Below are 21,225 nucleotides of genomic sequence, written 5' to 3'. Positions count from 1 at the left end.
CAATAAGAAAAAGTACTTCTCATTCCATTCAAGTGTGTTCAATACATTATACATGGCCTCTATTTATAGACACAGCTTTATATTTTTGATAGCACCTATAGATTACATAATAATATGAGATAATTGTAGGATATAGAGATAATGAGAGATATTAGAGATTATAGGAGATATAAAAAATAATGAGTGATATATAGATATCTATAAAAATATTATTATATTCATAACATGTTCTACTGTACTCCTATATTGGGCAAAAATTTACATTCCCTCATTTGATGATCATTGTTTATACTTTATACGGTGAGTCACCGGGCAGGTAAACGGAAGGAAACGGAACTTCAGGACTCAGCGTAAACCAAACGCCCAGCGTTGCTGACTCTAACGGAACAGAGGCAGAATCGTTAACATCAAATGGGACATTGACATCTAACGACTAACATTCCGTAGTCTGCGGCTCTGCGCGTATATTTATTTCCTTAACACCCATTCTGTCAAGTCACACTTACTGCTGCTGTCTTTCATTCATGTCGTACGTTCTGCAAAATTAAATACTCCTCCGGTCCTAATTATAAGACCCATTGACTTATTTGAGGAGATTAAGGAAATAAGTTAAATTAGTTATTTATAATAAATAAGTGTTGTCATTCCTAAAATATCCTTGCTAATTAAGTATATTGGCTAAAACTATTATTATTAGAAGGATTATCTTGGAAAAAAATGCATAAATATAAGAGACAAAATAGATTGGGTCTTATAATTAGGACCAAATAAAAAGTCAAATTGGGTCTTATAATAAGGACCAGAGGAATATGATAGTTCTAATTCTAAATGCTTCATCCCCAAAGTGATATCTCTGGGTCTTTTCTCCATGAAGCCTCTTTCTTGTTCTTCTTCTTCTTCTGTGATCTTGGTATTAGCCTCTGTGTTACTCTCATCATCACTTGCTGCTGCTAATAACTCGGCTCCCAATGAACTGATCAGAATCCCAAAAGTTGTAGGCCCTGAAAGCTTAGCCTTCGACTGCAACGGCGACGGCCCTTACGCCGGTGTCTCCGACGGCCGGATTCTCAAATGGAATCAAACTCTCAAACAATGGCTCGAGTTTGCTCTCACCTCACCACACAGGCATGTAACAACACCACCATCTGTGTCTGTGTTTATCTTTCCTTTCCCTTTCTGCCAATGTATCTAGGAGTGAGTATTTGGTTTTTCGGTTCGGTTATCGGTAATAACCGAATTAATCGAATAACCGAATAGAGTACATTTTAAACACCGAACCGAAACCGATTAACCGAACTAACCGAAACCGAATTAACTGAAAATTTCGGTTCGGTTAACCGATTAACCGAAATATATAATATAAAAAATAATTTTAAATTAAAAAAATAATATAAACACAATTACAACTATTAATTAATAAATATTTCATCATTAAATGTGATTTATTATAATAATATTTATTATAACCATATTTATTGAATATAAATATATTTAAAAAGTTTACATATACCCACATATATATTTATTATAATAATATTTATTAAATATAAATATATAATATATTTATTTCGGTTATTCGGTTATAACCGACATTTTTTTTCTATTAACCGAACCGAACACTGAAACCGAATTGTTTAAAAAATAAAAACAGAATATATAACCGAAAACCGAAATAAGCGAACCGAAAAACTGAAATTAAATTCAGTTTGGTTTGGTTTTTGGTTACGGTTCGGTTTTCCTCACCCCTAAATGTGTCCGTGTGTTTTTTTCCCCAGAGCAAGTACTAATGATATGAGACTATCAAACTCGCGACGTTTCATGCATGGAAATTTATATCATTAAGTTACATGGTTGTTTACGTGTTTCTGTGTGCTTTTTTCTTTTGGGTGCAAAAGAAAGCAAAAGCTTAAAAGAAATTACACCAAAGAGAATTGTAATCCCATAGGTTCATTCTATCCCAGGACCCGCGCGTTTTTACAATGAGATTTTAACCCCCGTTTCCTAAGCTAGGTTTAAGACAGCAGTTATTTGGGAAACTAAGGGTGTGTTTGGATAGAAACCAAACCATGGTTTCAGAAGTGTTTTTACGGATTACGAAGTAAATATGTGGAGGAGATTATCTCGTTTTGCGGAAAAGTGCTTCTGAAACCACGGTTTTGGGATACCCAAACAGGCCCTAAGGGCCACTAAAATGTCATGGAGTTCGCCCAATAATAGGCCCAATTAAAAATTTGGATTAAGCATGTTTAAGTCCAAATCTCTGATTTTTTTTTTGGGTACAAAAAGCTTTAATTTTGAATCAAGACATTCTTATCTGGGTCAAAATAATATTTCATATGAAAACATGATTTAATTTCGAGCTGAAATTTGCATTTGCCTAAGAAAATCTTAGAAAGAAGTTGTATTTTGATGTAAGTTTTTTTTAAGAACGAAGCTTAACTTCTATCTTCGAGTCGAATTTTTGTATTTCTATAGTTACTAAAAATTAGGGATAAATCTATCATTGAGAAATTTTGTATTCCCGGATGATGGGATGGGTCTTGCAGTAATTTCTAAGGACTCTCTGCAATTTAACTTCTTTTATGTGCAACTTAATTTCATTAATGTGCAAGTCATCTTTCTTATATTCAAATTAGTCATTTATGTCCTCAGCAAATCATCTTTCTTTTATGCAATTTAACTTTCTTTATGCGCAACTTATTTTTCATTGTGCAATCCATTATTTTAAGAATCATTTGCCAATTAATTTTCTAATAAGGAATTTATCTCAATTTTTTCATATTTAAATCAGTTGCTAGAATTTACAATTGATTATCACTGTGTATCATTTTATCATCTAGTTTAATTGCATTAACAAAATTATCTAATAAATTATTTTGTTTAAGATCTAGACCCAGAGTAATTTAAAAAAAATCTAGATTATAGCATCACTGATTCGTTGCTAAAAGTTATACTTTCTCTCCCGTTGTAGCAGCAAAACCTTTTATTTAGGTTAAAATCTTTATTACCGGCCCATTTTAAGTCTGTTTCATTGTGGCAAGCTGTTTGGTATGTCTTAAAAGCCAGATTTTTCTTGCCGGGCCACATTAAAAGCTTGAACAGGATGAGCTTTGAAATGATTTTTTCCAAAACTAGTTGATTAGCAATTCAATCTCTAAACATATCATATCTTGATGTTTTACTATAGGGACAGGAAATTTTGTGATGGAACAACAGATCCAAAAAAGGAACCTACATGTGGGAGGCCATTGGGACTCAAGTTTCACAAGAAAACATGCAATCTTTACATAGCAGATGCATACTTTGGCCTCTTAATGGTGGGACCAAGTGGCGGTGTGGCTCACCAACTAGCCACTTCTGCTAATGATGGCTCTCCTTTCCACTTCCTCAATGCCTTAGACATTGATGAACAATCTGGTGTGGTTTATTTCTCAGAGAGCAGCACTGTATTCCAAAGATGGTAGGTATATCACTATTTTTTTTGCTGCATAATTGCTTACTCTTTTTTTTTCCTTTGATAGCTTCAAAATTTAGATAAATTACAGCTTCCTGTTTGTGAAAGGGATTACCAATTGGTAGTCCTTACAGGAGATAAAACGGGAAGGTTGCTTAAGTATGACCCAAGTAGTAAGAAAGCACAAGTCTTGGTCCAGGGCATAGCATTCCCAAATGGTGTGGCTTTAAGCAAGGATGGTTCATTCCTTTTGTTGGCAGAATCAACTTTTAATATCATTCACAAGGTGTGGCTGAAAGGTTCTAGAGCCTACACTTCAGAACATTTTGCAACACTTAAAAGGGCCCCGGATAACATCAAGACAAATGACAATGGAGATTTCTGGTGGCAATGAACAGTTATAGGGCAGTGCTTGAACATGCAGATCATAATTTAAGAGTGCAGAAGAGACTCTAATGCCATGGCGGAGAAAAGTAGACCCGGTTGCTGTGAAATTTGACCAAAATGGAGAGCTTTGGAGGTTCTGGATGGAGGAGGTGGCCAAGAGCTTAACTCTGTAAGTGAAGTGGAAGAACATGATGGGAAGTTGTGGATAGGGTCTCCTGATAAAGATTATGTTGCTATAAATAATAATGTCTAGCTTTTCAATATAGTTGTATCCTTTTTATTCAATATATTTGTATCTTTATTATTTTTATATCTTGTTGAGTAAAGTCGAAGAGAACACTCAATGAAATTATTAAGCGAAATCTTTCGGTTAACAAGTTATTTAAAGATATGATTATTAATAGAGTACAATGATGATTTTGAATTATATATAGCCAATCCCATTTAATAGAATAAAGCTTTGTTATTGTTGTTAACTCAATATTATTTGATTGTATCATTATTATATTATATCATGCTTATTGCATTTCATTCAAACATACCTTGTATTGAATATCTTTTAGTTGAATGAAATGATTGTTAATATTCTCATTGTGCTTTATAGGCTATTGTTCCCTTGTTCTTTAGTTTCTTATGTATATACATAGAATAGGGGGAAGCAAACCTTTATGAGCTTACTAACTTGATCTAAGATTTTGTCATCATAAAAAGAAAAAAAAAAAGAGGAAAGAATATTGAATCAACTTACTTGATGATAACAAAGCTAGTGGAAAGATTATTTTGCAGGGTTTATTGCAAATTATATGACAAAATTATCAAGTTGAAGATATAAGAGAAGACTTTACATGTTAACGGTATTTTTTTTAAAGAGATTGTTTTCATATTTTCTTATTTAGCATGTCGACTTCCACATGAAACGCTTTTGTACTCTTCTGATCTTTAATATAAGACTATTTAACTAATTTGATAGAATTAAGAAAGTTAGATAAGTTAATTAATTATAAAAAATATGACATGTTTTTCTTAAAACACCATAATCATCTTTCTTAACATCTTTTTTCCCTCTTCTATTTGATTATAGTTGAAGGAGATCCATAAGAATAATTTAGAAAAAATTAATAAATATGAAAAATATGTCTTATATTTAGAATCAAAATCAACTCAACAATTAGGATCCTATGTTAAAGATTGGAGGAGTATACACACACAACAACAGTGGGAAAAAAAAAACACAAAAAAAAACAAGCTAAAGAAGCTAGCTATGGTCAGAGTGCAAAACAAGCTAAAGAGGCTAGCTGTGGTCAGAGTTTATTATTGTGCACTCTCACGGCTATCTTCTTTGGCTTGTTTTCTTTGTGTTTTGTTTCACAAAGAAAAAAAAAGTACCAATTTATCCGAGAAGTACACGGTTAGGAGCTACGCGGGTTAGGAAAGCTTTTAGTTTAAGTCTTACAAAAACATAGTAATTTTATCCTGACCATTATCTCAGTTAATTTTACTGTTAGTTTGACCAAATTGCTTATGTGGCATGCCACATGAGATGCCACCTCATTAACTCTTACGTCTTCTACTCTCAAATCACTCGCCACCCTCATCATCCCCTCTCTAACTCCCTTTGAGTTCCAGAAAATTTCCATCTCTCTCACTCGTACTTTCAAGCTCTCTAAAATGCCAACAAGAAGGCCTTCGCTGCCCCTCTCTCTCGTCTTTACCATTTGCCTTCATTGTTGTTGCCCCTCCCTCCCTTTCTTAGAGATTCAAGAATCGCTCACCATTGATTATGGATACGGGGACTGATGACCGCGTCGGAGACGGAGATGGACTAGTTTCTGTTGTTGCCGTAGCCGTTGATGATGGATATAGGGGCCGATGGCGGCGTCGGAGATGGAGACCGCATAGTTCCTGTTGGTGCAGTAGAAGTTCAGGGGATGCATTGGGTCGATCAGTCCATTTGCTCTTACCTCGGCATCGGAGGTGGAGACGGAGATCACGAATATAGATTCACATATCCGAAAGCCTAGTAGCTGCAAAACAACCTTCTCCTCTCGCTGCTAACTCAATCGATTCGGAGTGTTGGATGACCATATCACTGCCGACCACTGGGGGATTGAATACTATGCTCTGTTTTTTTTTTTTTTTTTTTTTTGGGGTGTTCAGAAGATTGAGTTCCTCATCGTGTCTTCCTCTGCTAGTTGAAGATTTCATCTTCATGCCTCTTTTTCCATCGTGGTTCGAGATCTCATCTTTGTGCTTCTTGTTGTCTTCTCTCGCAGGTTCTCACCATTTATTACCACAGTAGATTTATGGGTTCAATCTCCAAAATTGTGTTCGATTTATGTTTTCTAAAATTTATATTTTTGGTTTATGTTTTCCTTTGAAATCTGAATTGCTGGGAGAAGAACAAAAAAATAAATTTGGATCGTTGAGTTATTCTCTTTCACAAATCATCGTTAGCAACTCAAATTTGGCAAAAAACCTCCAGAGATCTTTCTTGCAAACCTTTTTATTTTATCAGAGTGATTGTGGTGTGATATAGGGATTTTGACAAAGCCTCGTCGTTATCATCTGCAATTTTTTTGTGATAATATCATTTGCCTTTCTGCATATATGTGATGATCTCGTTCTGCGGTGTTGGATTCTTGGGTTGGTTACTTTGTCTTCTTTCTCTTTATTACATTCTCTTCTGTGTACATTGATGGCGTACTGGAACTTGGAAGAAAAGGGAGAGAGAGAAAAAGACGGGGGTTCTGAAACTCGTAAGGGGGTGAGGGAGGGGATGATGAGGTGGGGGTGACGTGGAATAGAGAAAATGAGAGATGATGACATGGCATGTCACATAAGCAATCTGATCAAACTAACAGTCTAAATTAACTGAAATAACAGTCAGGACAAAATTACTACCTTTTTGTAACTTTCAGGTTGACATTGAAAATTAAAAAGCTTCATGATACTCATAGCTCTTAGCTGTAATATTTCGGAGTAAATTTACACCTTATCTCAAAAACAAAATAATGAGCTTCCATATTTAACGCTAGCATGAGACAATAACAGGCAATAAATTCTAGTTTTACACTGTACTTAATGCATTAACCTTTCACTTAACAGATTAATGACCTTTCTGGCAAACATTTAGGGGGTGTTTGGCAATTTGAGTAGAAGCAATTCTGAGGCCCAAACCATGGTTTGGGTAAAAGGATTGCCAAACACTCTGATTTTTTGCAAAACCATAGTTTCAGGGAAAACCAAGGTTTTGCACGGCCAAACTAAGGTTTAATGATAAGCAGCAATTTTTCGCTTCTGAGGATGGATAAGTAGTCGTTACAGTAATAATGATTCTTGTCAGAGCTCCCAACGGTGAAAAATAGGAAAAATAATTAGACCGTCTCTCCCATTCTCACCTTGCATTTGCCGTTGCCCCTGAGAAATTCGATCGAATTACTGTCCTCTTCTCCCATTCTCAGTTTGCATCTGCCGTCGCCCCTTCTGAGAAAATCGACCGAGCATTTGTGCACTGGTGAGTTGCGTTGCCCCTAGACCGAACTTGCTGCCACTGGGTCGTACCTTCTGAAACTCGACCAAGGTTGTTGCCACCTGTGAGTTGCCGTCACCTGTGCTGAAAGTCCAGTCGACTTGTTGCCACTAGTGAGTTTCCGTCGCTCCTTCTGAAATTTGATAGCACATTCGATTAACAAAATCTTCTTTCGTGTTCAGTTCGTTCGGTCATCGTTTGCTGAGGTCACCGTGTCTGGTTCCATCGCTCAGATCTAGCGTTTCAGGTGAGCTCTCCCCTCTTCTTCAGTGAAACTCTTGGGTGTTTGCTTGGTTGTGACTGGTTATGGCTTCGTGTATGTGTGTATGAGAGACAAAGCATCATGTGGGTTGATCAAATTCGATGAATTGCCGTCGTCCCGTTTGAAACCTGACCAAGGTTTTGCCATCGGTGAGTTGCCGTTGCCCCTTCGAAACTCAATCGACTTGTTGCCAGCGGTTAGTTGCCATCGCCCCTCTAAAACTCCAGTCAACTTCGTGTGTGTGTACAAGTATGGTTGTTCGCTTGGTTGTGACTGGCTGTGGCTTCGTGTGTGCGCGTATGACAGACAGAGCATCATGTGGCTTCGTGTGTGTGTGTGTATGAGAGACAGAGCATCGTGTGGCTTCGTCTGTGTGGGTATGAGAGGCAGAGCATTGGTTTTTGGTTGTGGATGCTTGTGCTACTGAAATTATTCTTATTTGTTGATCTTATTTTCTTTTTCTTGGATTTTATTTTAGAGACAGAACATTGAAATTTTTCTCACGTATTGTAAATGTCCTGTTGCTATCGCATATACCATTTTTCCGCAAAGGTGAAATTTTTTGGAATAAGAGTAGCTGAAACTAGTGTTGTTTGGATTTCTTGTTCACGGTTGCTGCTCTTTTGTTGATTAGTTCTCATTTTTTGTGCTTTATTGAAGACAGAAGATCTGTTTTGTTGACCTTAATTTTGTATTTCAATTAACTTGATATAAACGGTATAGAACATGTGGCTATACTTGTTAAATACTATGCCTGTTATATCATATCTCCGAATTGAATGGTATGTTTTTTGGGTTGAACTTGTGATGACTGAAATGTTATAATTGGTCCATAGCATCATGAGTAAACAAAATGGAAAAGCTTCGTGAGATATAAGAGCCACAAAGGTCTTTATTAACCTATGCATTGAAGAAGTTGAGAAAGGGGAAAGAAAAGGAACTAGCTTGACCAAGCAGGCTTGGTCAAGTCTTGAGGACAACTTCACCGCAAAGACTGGGAGAGCCTATACAAAAATCCAATTAAAGAACAAATTTGACTCTCTGCGAAAGGAGTGGCAGTTATGGGATAGGTTGCTCCATGAGACAAGTTTGGGGTGGGATGCCGAAAGGAATACTGTTAGTGCCCCTGATGATTGGTGGGAGAGGAAAATAGTGGTAATCATTTAACTTCATTTGAGCTTGCAATTTCTCTGATGTTAACATTTTGATAATAAATAATATTTTTGGTGTTGAATGCGCAGGAAGTTCCAGGCTACGAGAAATTTAGAGAAAGAGGGCTTCAATTTTGCACTGAATTGACTCAACTCTTTGGGTCTGTCACTGCAACTGGACCACAGTCATGGGCACCTTCTTCCATGACGCTTCCAAGCGAAGGAGTTCCCGAAAATGATATGGAAGAAGGGTCTGGAGATAGTGATGAAATATTGGGGGCACCAACTAGCATAAGCGGGGAGTTTAATTCGGTCACATTCAATGACAATAGAGGAGGAAGTGGAGGCAACACTGGGATGAGACAGGAAAACATTCGTGGGGGTAGAAGCATAGGTGGCAATCGACCTAGTAGCTCATTAGGGGTTAGAAAAAAGGGTGAATCCATGAAGAAGAAGAACACTGCCACTATGAAAATAGAGGATGCATTAAGCAAGATAGCTCAAGCAAATGAAAATGATTCTCAGCGTGAACATGAAGAGATTTCAGAAGCACGTGCTAGGAAGGTAGAAGAAGAAGAATGTGCTTATGAGACGTCAATTGCAGGAGTCATAGAGCACCTTAACCAAGTTGATAAAGTTGTTGATGATCCTGATTTGTTTGGCCGATGCACAACACTCCTTATGGACAAGCCAGCTACAAGGGAGATGTATGTGGCTCTGAAGAACAAGAGGGAAAGACTCCTGATCTTCTTGAAGCACGCAACTAAATATTGAGACTTCATTTGTGTTGCTTATCATAGTATTTGACTACTTTTTGTGTTACTCAGGAGATGACTGTGATAATTTGCATATATTTTTGGGAATGATGTAACCAGCACTATTGTATTATGTGACTGCTAAACTTCTTTAGGAATCAGACAACTTATTTCCTTGTTAAATGTTAGTAGTAATTTCATATGAGGATTTCTGAATTTTATATCTATGTGCATAGGACAAGATAAAAATGGCTGATGAAATTAAAATTGCAGAAAAGTATCATAAACGACGGACAAAAACGGATTAATCAAGTTGCAGTAGCAGTTGGTGGATATGCTTCTCTTCATTTGTGTAAAGAGCCCCAGCATACAAGTATTTATACAGCAGGGCATGGGTAAGGGACATTTTACAAGGCCATTCCACTCGTTGTTATAACATGTTTAGAGGATGGAAAGAGAAGTGTTTCCAGTCTTTGCACAGAATTGCAGCAACACGGTCTTAAGGAAACTAGAAATGTTGGGATACATGAAATGGTTGCAATGTTTTTAAATACAGTTGGCCATGCGCTTAGTAGTAGAATGTAGCAAGAAAGATTTCAGCATTCAGGGGAGACAATTAGTAGACATTTCCATAATGTCTTACTGGCATGCTGTAGGCTTGCTATGTCCAATATCAAACCAAAAGATCCAACATTTCAGCATTTGCATTCAAAAATACAGCCCAGTGGTCGATACTGGCCCTTTTTCAAATATGCTATTGGAGCAATTAATGAAACACATATTTCATGCATTGTTAATGCAACTGAGCAAACAAAATTTGTTAACCGAAAAGGAAGAGTGACGCAAAATGTAATGGCGATTTGCGATTAGGACATGTGCTTCACTTTTGTATTAGCCGGATGGGAAGGTAGTGCGTATGATGCTCATATATTTGACCACGCTCTCACAACTCCTTCCATGAACTTTCCCCATCCGACTCAAGGTATATTTTAAATTGCTACAATTTATTTATGCGATACTGTTAGAAAACAAAGTTTATTAACACCAATCATATATTTCATGTAAGCAAATATTATTTGGTGGATGCTGGCTATCCGACACCCGTGGGATACCTTGGTCCCTACAGACGTGAATGCTATCATCTCCCTGATTTTTGAAGGTCATCTCTGCACTTGAAAATGACAATGAGGCGTTTAATTATTTGCACTCAAGTCTACGAAGCACTATTGAAAGAACTTTTGGAGTTTGGAAGAGTAAGTTTGCAATTTTAGGAAACATGCCGAGCTATGACTTTCCAACACAGGTTCAAATTGTTTGTGCAACAATGGCCATACATAACTTCATTAGATCAACATCTATTTCTGATCCTGGTTTCATTCAGTTTGAACAAGAAGGTTCTTATGGAGAAGAAAATAATGATGATGATGAAGTTGGTTCTTCACATATACCTTCATCAATAGAATCTTCATCTCACATGACTCGACTTCATGACTCCATAAGAGATCAAATTGTTCACTATATACGAGAATAGTCATGTCTTTTTATTTCCTTTTTTCTTTTCAGATAATGTAATGTGTTGTTAAAAAAAAAAGTACTTGGACAAATATATTCGTTGCAACCTCTATTATTAAGACAATTGATATGAAATTTTTTGTGTGGTTCTTTAATTTTGTGAGAAAAAAAATTATGGGATTTTTTCATCTTTAAAATCTTTAAGAAATGATCATATTTTTTGTTGGCGAAATAAATTATTTTACAAAAAAAATATTTAATTACTTTATTAATATATATATACGTATTAATTTTAATTATTTTATTAATATATATACATATTTAATTATTTTATTAAATTATTTTACAAAAAACATATTTATTTATTTTATTAATTTATATACGTATTAAATTTTTTTATTAATATTATTTATTTACTTCAAATAAACATATATTATGAAATATATCTTATATATAATTATCATTTAAACTTATGTTTTTTTTTGTAATTTCTACATGTAAAAAGCACTTCTGACAAAATCTATCCAAACACTCTCACTTTATCAGAATTACTTTTTCAGAAAATCTATTCTCTCCAGAATCAATTCTCCAGAAGCTATTCTTCAAACCATGGTTTGGCTTCATCCAAACACCCCCTAATATTGTAGTTGGTAAAAATCGCCTTTTTTATATCATATCTTTAGGGTTTTCAATGGCTATAATCTTGTTTCTTATGACTAGCTCTTATTAAAAAAAAACTATAAATACCATCACATTTAGGTTAGTTGATACAATAATTAAGTGTGAAATCTTAGCATTCATTGTTACATTCACTAATATTATTTAAAACTCTTTATAGGGTGTGTTTGGATGAAACCAAACCATGATTTGGAGAATAGCTTTTTGAAAAATAGATTCTGGGAAGAATAGATTCTATGAAGAATAGATTTTGTAAAAAAGTGATTCTGAGAAATAAGAGTGTTTGGATAGTTATTATCAGAAGTACTTTTTATATATACAAATTATTAAAAAACATAATTTATATGATAATTATATAAAAGATAAATTTTATGATATATTTTAATTTGAAGGAATAAAATTGTTAATCTATATTTTTTACCAACATAATTAATAATACATAAGATAATGTAATTAATAAATAATTAATATGTGTATATATGTTTATAAGATGTAAGGTTAAATATGTTTATAAAAAAATAATTGAGAAATGTTAAAGTTATATTATTGTTGATATCTACTCTAACAGACACAATCATCTCTCCAATTTGAGCCAGAAGCATAATGAATTCATTTCTCTTGAAACCATGGTTTTTGATTCCAAAATCATGGTTTTGGTCCAAAACATGGTTTCAAATTATTAACCCAAAATTGATGCTGTTTGGGTGACATCTCACCAAAACCATGGTTTTGCCTCCCAAACCATGGTTTTGAGGGTCACCCAACAGGCCCTACTCTGTTTGTACTTCAAAGTAGGCTAGCCGCAATGCACCCCTACTTGCATGTTGTGTGATTTGTTCCACATTAATCGAACTGAAGTTTGCATAGGGGAGACTAGAGGGGGTGTTTGGGAAACCCCAAACCATGGTTTCAGAAGCACTTTTCCGCAAACGAGGTAATCTCCTCCACATATTTACTTCGTAATCCGTAAAGCACTTCTGAAACCATGGTTTGGTTTCTATCCAAACACCCCCAGATCTGTGAACTTGCTTACAGGCAAAGTTAAGGTTGGCTAAAATTGAATTTGGACAAACAGAGATTAGACAAAACTAATGTTGGTCTTTTCCAACCATGATTTTGGGCTCTGACGTGATTCGGCAAAAAAGCTGTGTTTTCTGGTTTTCCAGTTCCCAACCGTGGTTTTGAAACTTGTGCCGTTTGGTTTGATAGCCACTTTCAGCAAGATGTGGTTTTAATCTGGGATCTAACAATATATAATTAAATAAAACAAACTCAAAAGTCCAAAATTCATCCAGGACTAAATAAGAAGAATAATATATGGAGAGAATTATATATAAGTTATATTGCTGCCAAATTAAATTCTATTCATAAAAGCACTAGTAGCATTATCCTTCTCTACATGCTGAGAAACTAATTAGTTCTGCTGAGTTATTATTGCTCGGCTGTATTTGAATTAATATGATATTTAAAAGAAGAATTATTCGAATTTCAGGCATTAAAAAGTACATTTTGTTTGGCCAAGAAAAAAAAAATGTATGTTGAAACTAGCTACCAACTCTATAGAAAAGCTTTGCATTTGCACATATGAATGACATTATGACAATGTCAACCTCAGTCTAATGCCGTCTGTACAATTTTGACCTATAATAAATAATTTAGTATTAAAAAAAAAAGAAAGAATGTATAATTTAGTATTCATTTATTAAGAGAGATAAGTTATAACGCAAAGACAAACTTTAAAATACAAATATGGTTGAAAATCTAGAATAATATATTCCATTTTTCGAGTGACTTTTGTTTTTGGTCAGCTTAAAAAGAAAACCCCCTCCATCCTTTTCAACTATTGTAAAACGCAATATGTAATCCATTATTTTTTAAACATAGCAGGTTAATTGGCTGAACTATCAGGACATTGTAGGATTCTTCTTATTGGACAATTAAGAAGAAATGTCAAAAAGTTACAAACATTTTATAAAAATGAAGAGTATGAATTGCTTGGCCATCTACAGAATCAAGAGACCAATGAGATCATTTGACTTGAATAGTATTTAATTAATTTCCTTAATACAACTTATGCTTCAATCCTCTATTTAAAACATAGCACAACCAAAGAAAACCCCCTCCATCCTTTTCAACTATTGTAAAACGCAATATGTAATCCATTATTTTTAAAACATAGCAGGTTAATTGGCTGAACTATCAGGACATTGTAGGATTCCTTCTTATTGGACAATTAAGAAGAAATGTCAAAAAGTTACAAACATTTTATAAAAATGAAGAGTATGAATTGCTTGGCCATCTACAGAATCAAGAGACCAATGAGATCATTTGACTTGAATAGTATTTAATAATTTCTTAATACAACTTATGCTTCAATCCTCTATTTAAAACATAGCACAACATTTGTGAATGAACAATATGTGCTTCATTTCTGAATGATCTCTTCCTTTTTACCACAGCCATGAAGCCATCTTCTTTTTCTTCCTCTCCTCCTCCACTTTTCTTCTCTCTGCTACTCTCATTTGCAGCTACCTACTTCACATTTTCTTCTGGTAAAGTGATTCTCATCGATGGCTTGAAAAACTACCATGAAATCAAACTCCCCAACGTTACAGGCCCTGAAAGCTTATCCTTTGACTGTAATGGCGAGGGGCCATATGCTGGCGTATCAGACGGCAGAATTCTCAAATGGGAAGGAACTCACAAAGGATGGTTCGAATTTGCCATCACCTCACCACACAGGCAAGATCTCAAATTTACATGTATATTAAACTATTCATGAATCTTAAGTTAAAAATAATCTGTAATATTGACATAACTATATATTACACTTAGAAATCTATATTGGATTTAGAATCCTATAGAACATGTCCCTATGAGTTTAGTTTGGAATCTCATAGCTCCTTCTGTCTACCTAACTTCTGTGATGTTTACTGTCTGAACCGCTGAAGAACTACACTCAGTGTATATTGAATTTCCTTGGTTTTACTGAATATTATGTGTTTCCAAATGTTTGATTATATTATAGGGACAGGAAACTATGTGATGGATCAACAGATCCAAACAAGGAACCTACTTGTGGAAGGCCACTGGGACTCAAATTTGACCGAAAAACATGCAATCTTTACATAGCAGATGCATACTTTGGCCTCTTAATGGTTGAAACTAATGGTGGTGTGGCCAAGCAACTGGCCATTTCTGCAGATGAAGTTGCTGTTCCCTTCAAATTCTTGAATGGCTTAGATGTTGATGAGCAAACAGGTGTGGTTTATTTCTCAGATAGCAGCACTGTTTATCAAAGAAGGTAATTTTATTCCTCTTCCTGGCTACTTTGAAATTTCTAGGCATAATATACATCTCAGTCTAACTATAATTGGGCTTGTATGGTTGTCACTTACATAACTAATGTTTATGATCCTATGGTTATGGAAGAGGGAGGGGAAATGTGTGGTGTGGATGAGGGGTAGCGAGGGAAAAATGGATAGTTAAAAGTTTAACTCCTCTCTAAAATTTCAAAAAGCAAAAGCAAGCCACGGTCTCTTTTAGAGAAGTGACTTTCAAATCTACCATTTATATTTGGCAAAAGAATTTCTAAACAGTCTTTAAAAAGTTTTCGTTTATGTAAAAGGGAAGGGAGAATGATATCCCTAAAAGGAGATAAGACGGGAAGATTGCTAAAATATGATCCAAATACTAAGAAAGTAGAGATCTTGCTGCAAGGCTTGGAATTTGCAAATGGTGTGGCTTTGAACAAGGATGGCTCATTCCTTCTGGTAGCAGAAACAGATTCAGGCAAGATTTATAAATTTTGGCTCAAAGGCTCAAAGACTTACACTTCAGAACTGTATGCAAAACTTGAAAGGCCACCAGATAATATCAAAAGAAACAAGAATGGAGATTTCTGGGTGGCACTATATAGTAATAGAACTACATCAGTTCAAAATGCAAATGAAGCTCAGAAATTAGGGAAAGATCCAGTGGGAGTGAAGTTAGATATGAAGAGAAACATTTTGGAGATTTTGGATGGAAGAGAAGGTCCAGAGCTTGAGTTTGTCAGTGAAGTGCAAGAACATCATGGGAGGCTATGGATTGGGTCTTCTGTCAATTCCTATGTAGCTGTAATTAAAGTATCATTACTTTAAATCAGCAATATTCTTAGTCAAATGATTGTACGGCGCTACTAAATGATGCAAAACTATTATTTTTTATATGATTTTTTTTTTCAAGAAATAATCTGTGCCAAATTAAACCATGTCTCTTTTTTTTTTTTTTGGTTCTGATGTCCCTTTTTATGAAACTTTCTTTCTCCACCTCATCTCTCAATTTCAATTATCCTGCTCTGTTGGTACTTTACAAAGTTGGACAGCTTCACTTTTCCCCCACTTACGTGCATAAAACTTTCAACGATGGGGTTATCCTGGTATGGAACAACCAGCGAAAACAAACCGTCTTAAATAGTAATTGGCAAAGTTTCTACTGGCATATTCAAATCTTTTTCTAATCCCACTCTTATATTTGTCTAAACCATGACAGCTATGTTTAATACTTTAACTGGGAAATGAACATCATCCCTCTTGATGCAATCATAAACAAAGAAAAAGAAAATGAACATAAAACAAGGAACTCTCTAAAAATGATATTTTAACACTTTATTCCAGCACAATCAAGCCGGTAGAAGAAGAATACGGGAAACGTTGGATTGCTCTTACATATATATAAGTAATACAATAATATCAAAAAATAATAGAAATAAATGTGCTTGTATTCATATAGCTCTTGGAGGCTTTTCCAATAATGCGGAGAGGTAAACCTCATCCTTTGACTTCGGAGATATAGCCCACTTGTGCTTCTTGTATCTCAATTGCAGAAACATGTAGACATAATCATCCAAATCCTTTTTGTTACAAAAGAACCTATCTATCCATAACAGGCCTCCAGGTCTAAGGATCCTGTCCCAGTCATATAGGATAAAATCCAAGAGCAAAAGGTCAATCCAACCATCAAGAAATCCACCAGTGTGAATCAAGTCCATAGTATTATCAAATAATGGAAGCCTCTGGTTCAAAGTAACATAAAGAGGAACCAAACCCCTTAGAGCTATCATCTCACTGAAAGGTGCCCCTAAGTTTAGGGCAGTTGTGACAATAGTCACATTATGCTCCCTCATTCTCGCAGCAAAAGTCCCAGTTCCTATCCCAAAATCTAGACCTATCCTTATCTCCCCAGGCCTAATTCTCAGAACATCTGTTATCAGAAAATCTGCTAAAACTGAACTATTTGTGACCCATTTCAGCTTTTCCCTTTCCATCTCAAAACACCCAACACATTTGGAATATCCCCTTTTGGGGTTTTTGCTTGATAAGCACTGAAAGTTTCTGCACTGATAATTCCCCCACCTTACATTCCTGTCATCTGGTATCTTCCAAAGTGACTCATTTATAGGATAGGGCTTTTGGTATACCTTAGAAGCTCTTGTTAAACATCTTCTTCTAGGCAAAGGGTCACACCCGTTGAGCATAAGTTTCTGAGCTAAGTTCCAATCATCATCACAATAGGACCCAATGTCATAGTCCATGTACTGTTCTAGATCCTTCTTATGTAGGACACATGCATGCCCTATTGTGTTATACACCCTCTCTGAACCATACACATTGATCTTCACTTCTCTGTTCTCCTTTGGGGTAATGTACTTCCTGATCTCCTCTGTGATGAAGAAATTGATCAAAGGGTCTTCTTTTATTGCGGAGTCATTTCTGATTCCTTCAGCCTTTGGAAGCCTAATCTGTCTGAGAGCAACATTGGAAGCACGAAGGGGTTTGAGTATTTCTTCCTCCAAGTATTTCTTGTCCAATATGGCCTTGTCTTTCTCCATTTCTTGTGATTTTGTCTCAAGCTTAGCTTGTAAAGTTTCCAAATTTTCCAGCACTTCTTCAACTCTGTCAGATAGTGATTTGGTGTCAAAACCTTCAAAAACCTCCCTGGAATTGGAGAAATGGTGGCATAGATCTGAATTCTTCAAGAAAAAACCTGCATAATAGAATCTGATAAGACTTAAAATGCTTACTAATATAACCATGCCTCCCAGAATTATCTGCATAAAACCCATTACTCTGGTTAGTTTGCATCTGGGAAGGCATGACCTCCCCATGGGAATCTCCAAGGAGTTTGTTTGGGGAGAAGGAAAATCTGGGAAGAATGAAGAATAAGAAGGAAAATCAAATCAAAGAAGAAAAGTGGCAAATGAAAATAATGATTGTTTGAGGCTTTTTGTCTATGCTAATGGCAGCTAGGTGCTAAGTAACAGATAGAGAGTTGAAGACATGAAGCTCATTGCCTCATTCCTAAGCCAAAGTCAATCCCTGATAAATAAATTGACTGCAACCGGCTTTCTTCAGCTTGCTTCTTTAGCCAAAAAAGTTAATGATTCTATATTTATAAAAAGAAAAATTCCAACTTTGATTTGAGACTACGATTTCTCCAGCATTACACAGAATGTATCTGGAGCAAGCCAAATACAAAAAAGCATGAAGTTATTTAAATATTTTAAAGATATCTAATCAATTAAATTGGAAAAAAAAAAAAAAAACAGAACATGACTAAGATATTTTATCATACTTGTGTCTATCTTCAGGTGATCAGGTCATTCATATCAAATTTAGCATGTTGGATGTTTTTGTTCACTTAAATTACAGTACCTTCGGCAAATTGTGGTCACCTTTTTTATTTTACTAATCCCTTTTGGAGGCAGGGAAAATCACTCTCTTTCTTTCAAAATAAAAAATAATGTTTTTTTATTAAAAAAAATATTAACATTTAAACCATAAGTGAACAGATCAATATGAACATTACTTATCCATGCTGAAAATAAGAACAAGATTAACTTTTGAAAGAGATTTACTTCTAATAACATAAAATGAGGTTTATAAATAAACTTTAGAATTCTATATAGTGAAAAGTTGACCTTTTTTTCAAAAAAAAATTGCAGAATCCTAATCCTATCTTTCTTGAATTTGGTATAGTTCTTGTGAGAAGCTTCATCGCGCTTCATCGCCTTCTTTGATGATATATCTTTTTCTCATGACAGTGAACTTAATAATATATCAAACGAAGCATAAAAAGGTGAATTGAACTAAAAAAACAAAATACTAAATTATTATAAATTATAGGCCAAAAGTCAAACTTAGCACATGATTTTTCCACGTCTGGAAGGAAACTCTGTGCAAGGAAAATGCTAGAAAATATTTGAGATCCAGTTCTAGTGGAGGAAAAATTCTTAATTTGCAAGCAATACCACATGAAATTTGTAATATTTTACAACTTGCAATTAATTACATATATTGCTCATTAAGGTAGTGCATGCACGAATCCAAAATCAATCAATAATAATATTAATGAATTTTACTTAAATAATTGTTTTCTTCATTCCAACAACAATGTCTAGTATAGAAAAATTTAGAAAATTAATAAATATTCTAAAAGAACTAATGGGAAAAAAATTACCCACAGTCCCGCGGAAGAACATTAATTGCATACAAGTTTATTGAATTTCTTGTCATGTTAACAGGTCCCAAGGGATTTGATATTTACAAATTTGTCTTCTAAATGACTAACTCGATTCATACATGCGAAAATTTTACTTCTTAAATTATTAAACTTGACTTGTCAATTACGCAACTCAACATGTAAATGTTAAATTCCTTGAGACCTGTTAGTACTAAATAAAATTTTAAAAAATTATTCATATTTATTTTTTCCTCACTGGACGCTTATGATCTGTCCAAAACCAAGTTACCAAAACTTGAATAAAAATCTGAACTCCTAATATTAGTGCACAGGAAAAGAATTTGATCGTGGGGACCCAACCTAAGAAGGGTTTTTTTGTCCCTTCTAGACATGGATATTGTCTTATCAAAAGTATTTATATTTGAAGGGCACTTCACTCAGCAGGAATTTGCCGTGTTGTGATCCACCAAACTTTCTGCTAAATTTAACTGCTTTTAATAAAAAGTTTTGTTTGTTTATATACCAAAGAGGGCTGAGCCCAAAATAAGGAAAAATTAACTATTGGGGGAAACTAATCTCATACTCTCTCGTAACAAACGAGTCCAAAGATGCATCGGATCATCTTCAAAAGTTGCGGACTTTGACAATCCAACCTTAGCGCTGTAATAGAAAATTAGAATCAATAGATGTCACAAAAGCAGAGGTCGAAGTGCAGCCCAAACCCTTCTGGGCTTTTTTTTTTAAAAAAAATAAAATATGTTCAAATAAGTGTTTGGATGAAATCAAAACCATAGTTTTAAAAGTGTTTTTACGATATACGAAGTAAAAATATAAAAGAGTTTATCTCGATTTGTGAAAAAATATTTTTGAAACACTTTTTATGGTGCCCAAACAACCCCTACGGAAGTGTTTGGAACACCCCAGAAGCACTTTTCCACCAATTAAGATAATTTTCTCTACATATTTATTTTGTATACTATAAAAACATTTTTAAAACCTTGATTTTGTTTCTATCTATACACCCGCTGAATAAAAAACCAAAGGCACTTGGGCTTGGGGCATAAATGGTCTCTGTAGTCTTTTCATACACTGTCCTATTCCTTTTTTTTTTTCCTTCCTCCTCGTCAACTCTTTTCATTGATTTCATGTTTATGATAAATTTAAATTGTCATATCTAATTAAAAGTAATTGGGAATTATATTACAACACATACCTATTAGTACATACAATGAGAACTCGTGACCTTTTCATCATGTGAAAGGGTTTTTGTTGCCAGGGGTGACTAGATTACTAATATTTTATTACTACCTCCGGTCCTTATTATAAGACTCCGTTTGACTTTTTGTTTGGTCCTAATTATAAGACCCCAATCCATTTTGTCTCTCATATTTATGCATTTTTTTTCAAGATAATCCTTCTAATAATGATAGTTCTAGTCAATATACTTAATTAGCAAGGATATTTTAGGAATGACAACACTTATTTATTACAAATAACTAACTTAACTTACTTCCTTAATCTCCTCAAATAAGTCAACTGGGTCTTATAATTAGGATCGGAGGTAGTATTATAACTTGCTCGCAACTTATGGCTTCCGGGTGTATATTTAGGAGAATTATTTAATAATAACGTTGTTCAGTCCAAAAATTCATTTGGGGACGGACAAGTAGAACGAACTCCTTTTTTTTTTTGGGGGGGGGGGGGGGCCTGAAGACAAGTAGAAAGAACTTACTGGTTGCCGTGAATGTGAAGGTGAAATGACGCAATACGGGAAAACTGGTCAATGTCTTGGCCTCTAAGCAGGAAGAATAGGAAGCTTCCAATTGCTATTGGACAAATCAACTTCACAGATAACACCGCGTTACCCGTCCCCACAGCCATCCAAGGCCGTGTGTCCTTATGAATTTATCTACGTGTCAGTATCAAGCTAATAACATGGCACCAATTATTAAATAAGTGATTGGCGACAAAATGTCCTAATAACAATGTCATCT

The 21,225-nt window shown here is 34.9% G+C and overlaps 3 protein-coding genes across 5 annotated transcripts; 2 read left to right on the top strand and 1 right to left on the bottom strand.

The window, feature by feature from the left end:
* Positions 1-829: 829 nt before the first annotated feature.
* On the top strand, positions 830-4,322 carry LOC114758571 (protein STRICTOSIDINE SYNTHASE-LIKE 10-like). The gene is made up of 3 exons (XM_028947628.1): positions 830-1,125; positions 3,188-3,460; positions 3,563-4,322. The coding sequence occupies exons 1-3, from the start codon at positions 869-871 to the stop codon at positions 3,846-3,848; spliced, it is 816 nt and encodes a 271-aa protein (XP_028803461.1). The 5' UTR covers positions 830-868; the 3' UTR covers positions 3,849-4,322.
* Positions 4,323-5,757: 1,435 nt separating this feature from the next.
* On the top strand, positions 5,758-15,958 carry LOC114758565 (protein STRICTOSIDINE SYNTHASE-LIKE 10-like). Of its 3 annotated transcripts, none has more exons than XM_028947617.1 (4): positions 5,758-6,114; positions 14,344-14,470; positions 14,757-15,032; positions 15,357-15,958. In XM_028947617.1, exons 1-4 carry the CDS (start codon positions 5,919-5,921, stop codon positions 15,868-15,870), a joined length of 1,113 nt encoding a protein of 370 aa, XP_028803450.1. In that variant the 5' UTR covers positions 5,758-5,918; the 3' UTR covers positions 15,871-15,958. The 3 variants fall into 3 exon arrangements, with proteins under 3 accessions (XP_028803450.1, XP_028803449.1, XP_028803451.1); XM_028947616.1 differs by having other exon boundaries at positions 14,257-14,470; XM_028947618.1 differs by lacking the exon at positions 5,758-6,114 and having other exon boundaries at positions 14,096-14,470.
* Positions 15,959-16,493: 535 nt separating this feature from the next.
* On the bottom strand, positions 16,494-17,876 carry LOC114758564 (uncharacterized). Its single transcript, XM_028947615.1, has one exon. It carries the CDS (start codon positions 17,874-17,876, stop codon positions 16,494-16,496), a length of 1,383 nt encoding a protein of 460 aa, XP_028803448.1.
* Between the last annotated feature and the right edge of the window lie 3,349 nt (positions 17,877-21,225).

The sequence above is a fragment of the Neltuma alba genome, unplaced genomic scaffold, assembly GCF_004799145.2.
Source record: "Neltuma alba isolate B1F8T4 unplaced genomic scaffold, ASM479914v2 tig00010736_pilon, whole genome shotgun sequence".
Lineage (NCBI taxonomy): Eukaryota > Viridiplantae > Streptophyta > Magnoliopsida > Fabales > Fabaceae > Neltuma > Neltuma alba.
This window is presented reverse-complemented; position numbering and strand designations above follow the sequence as displayed.

Coding starts and splice junctions, on each gene's coding strand:
- LOC114758571 (XM_028947628.1), top strand. CDS start 869: ATGAAGCCTCTTTCTTGTTCTTCTTCTTCTTCTGTGATCTTGGTATTA. Junction 1,126..3,187: donor GCTCTCACCTCACCACACAG/GCATGTAACAAC, acceptor GTTTTACTATAG/GGACAGGAAATTTTGTGATG. Junction 3,461..3,562: donor AGCACTGTATTCCAAAGATG/GTAGGTATATCA, acceptor TGTTTGTGAAAG/GGATTACCAATTGGTAGTCC.
- LOC114758565 (XM_028947616.1), top strand. CDS start 5,919: ATGACCATATCACTGCCGACCACTGGGGGATTGAATACTATGCTCTGT. Junction 6,115..14,256: donor CTTGTTGTCTTCTCTCGCAG/GTTCTCACCATT, acceptor TCTCATTTGCAG/CTACCTACTTCACATTTTCT. Junction 14,471..14,756: donor GCCATCACCTCACCACACAG/GCAAGATCTCAA, acceptor ATTATATTATAG/GGACAGGAAACTATGTGATG.
- LOC114758564 (XM_028947615.1), bottom strand. CDS start 17,876: ATGGGGAGGTCATGCCTTCCCAGATGCAAACTAACCAGAGTAATGGGT.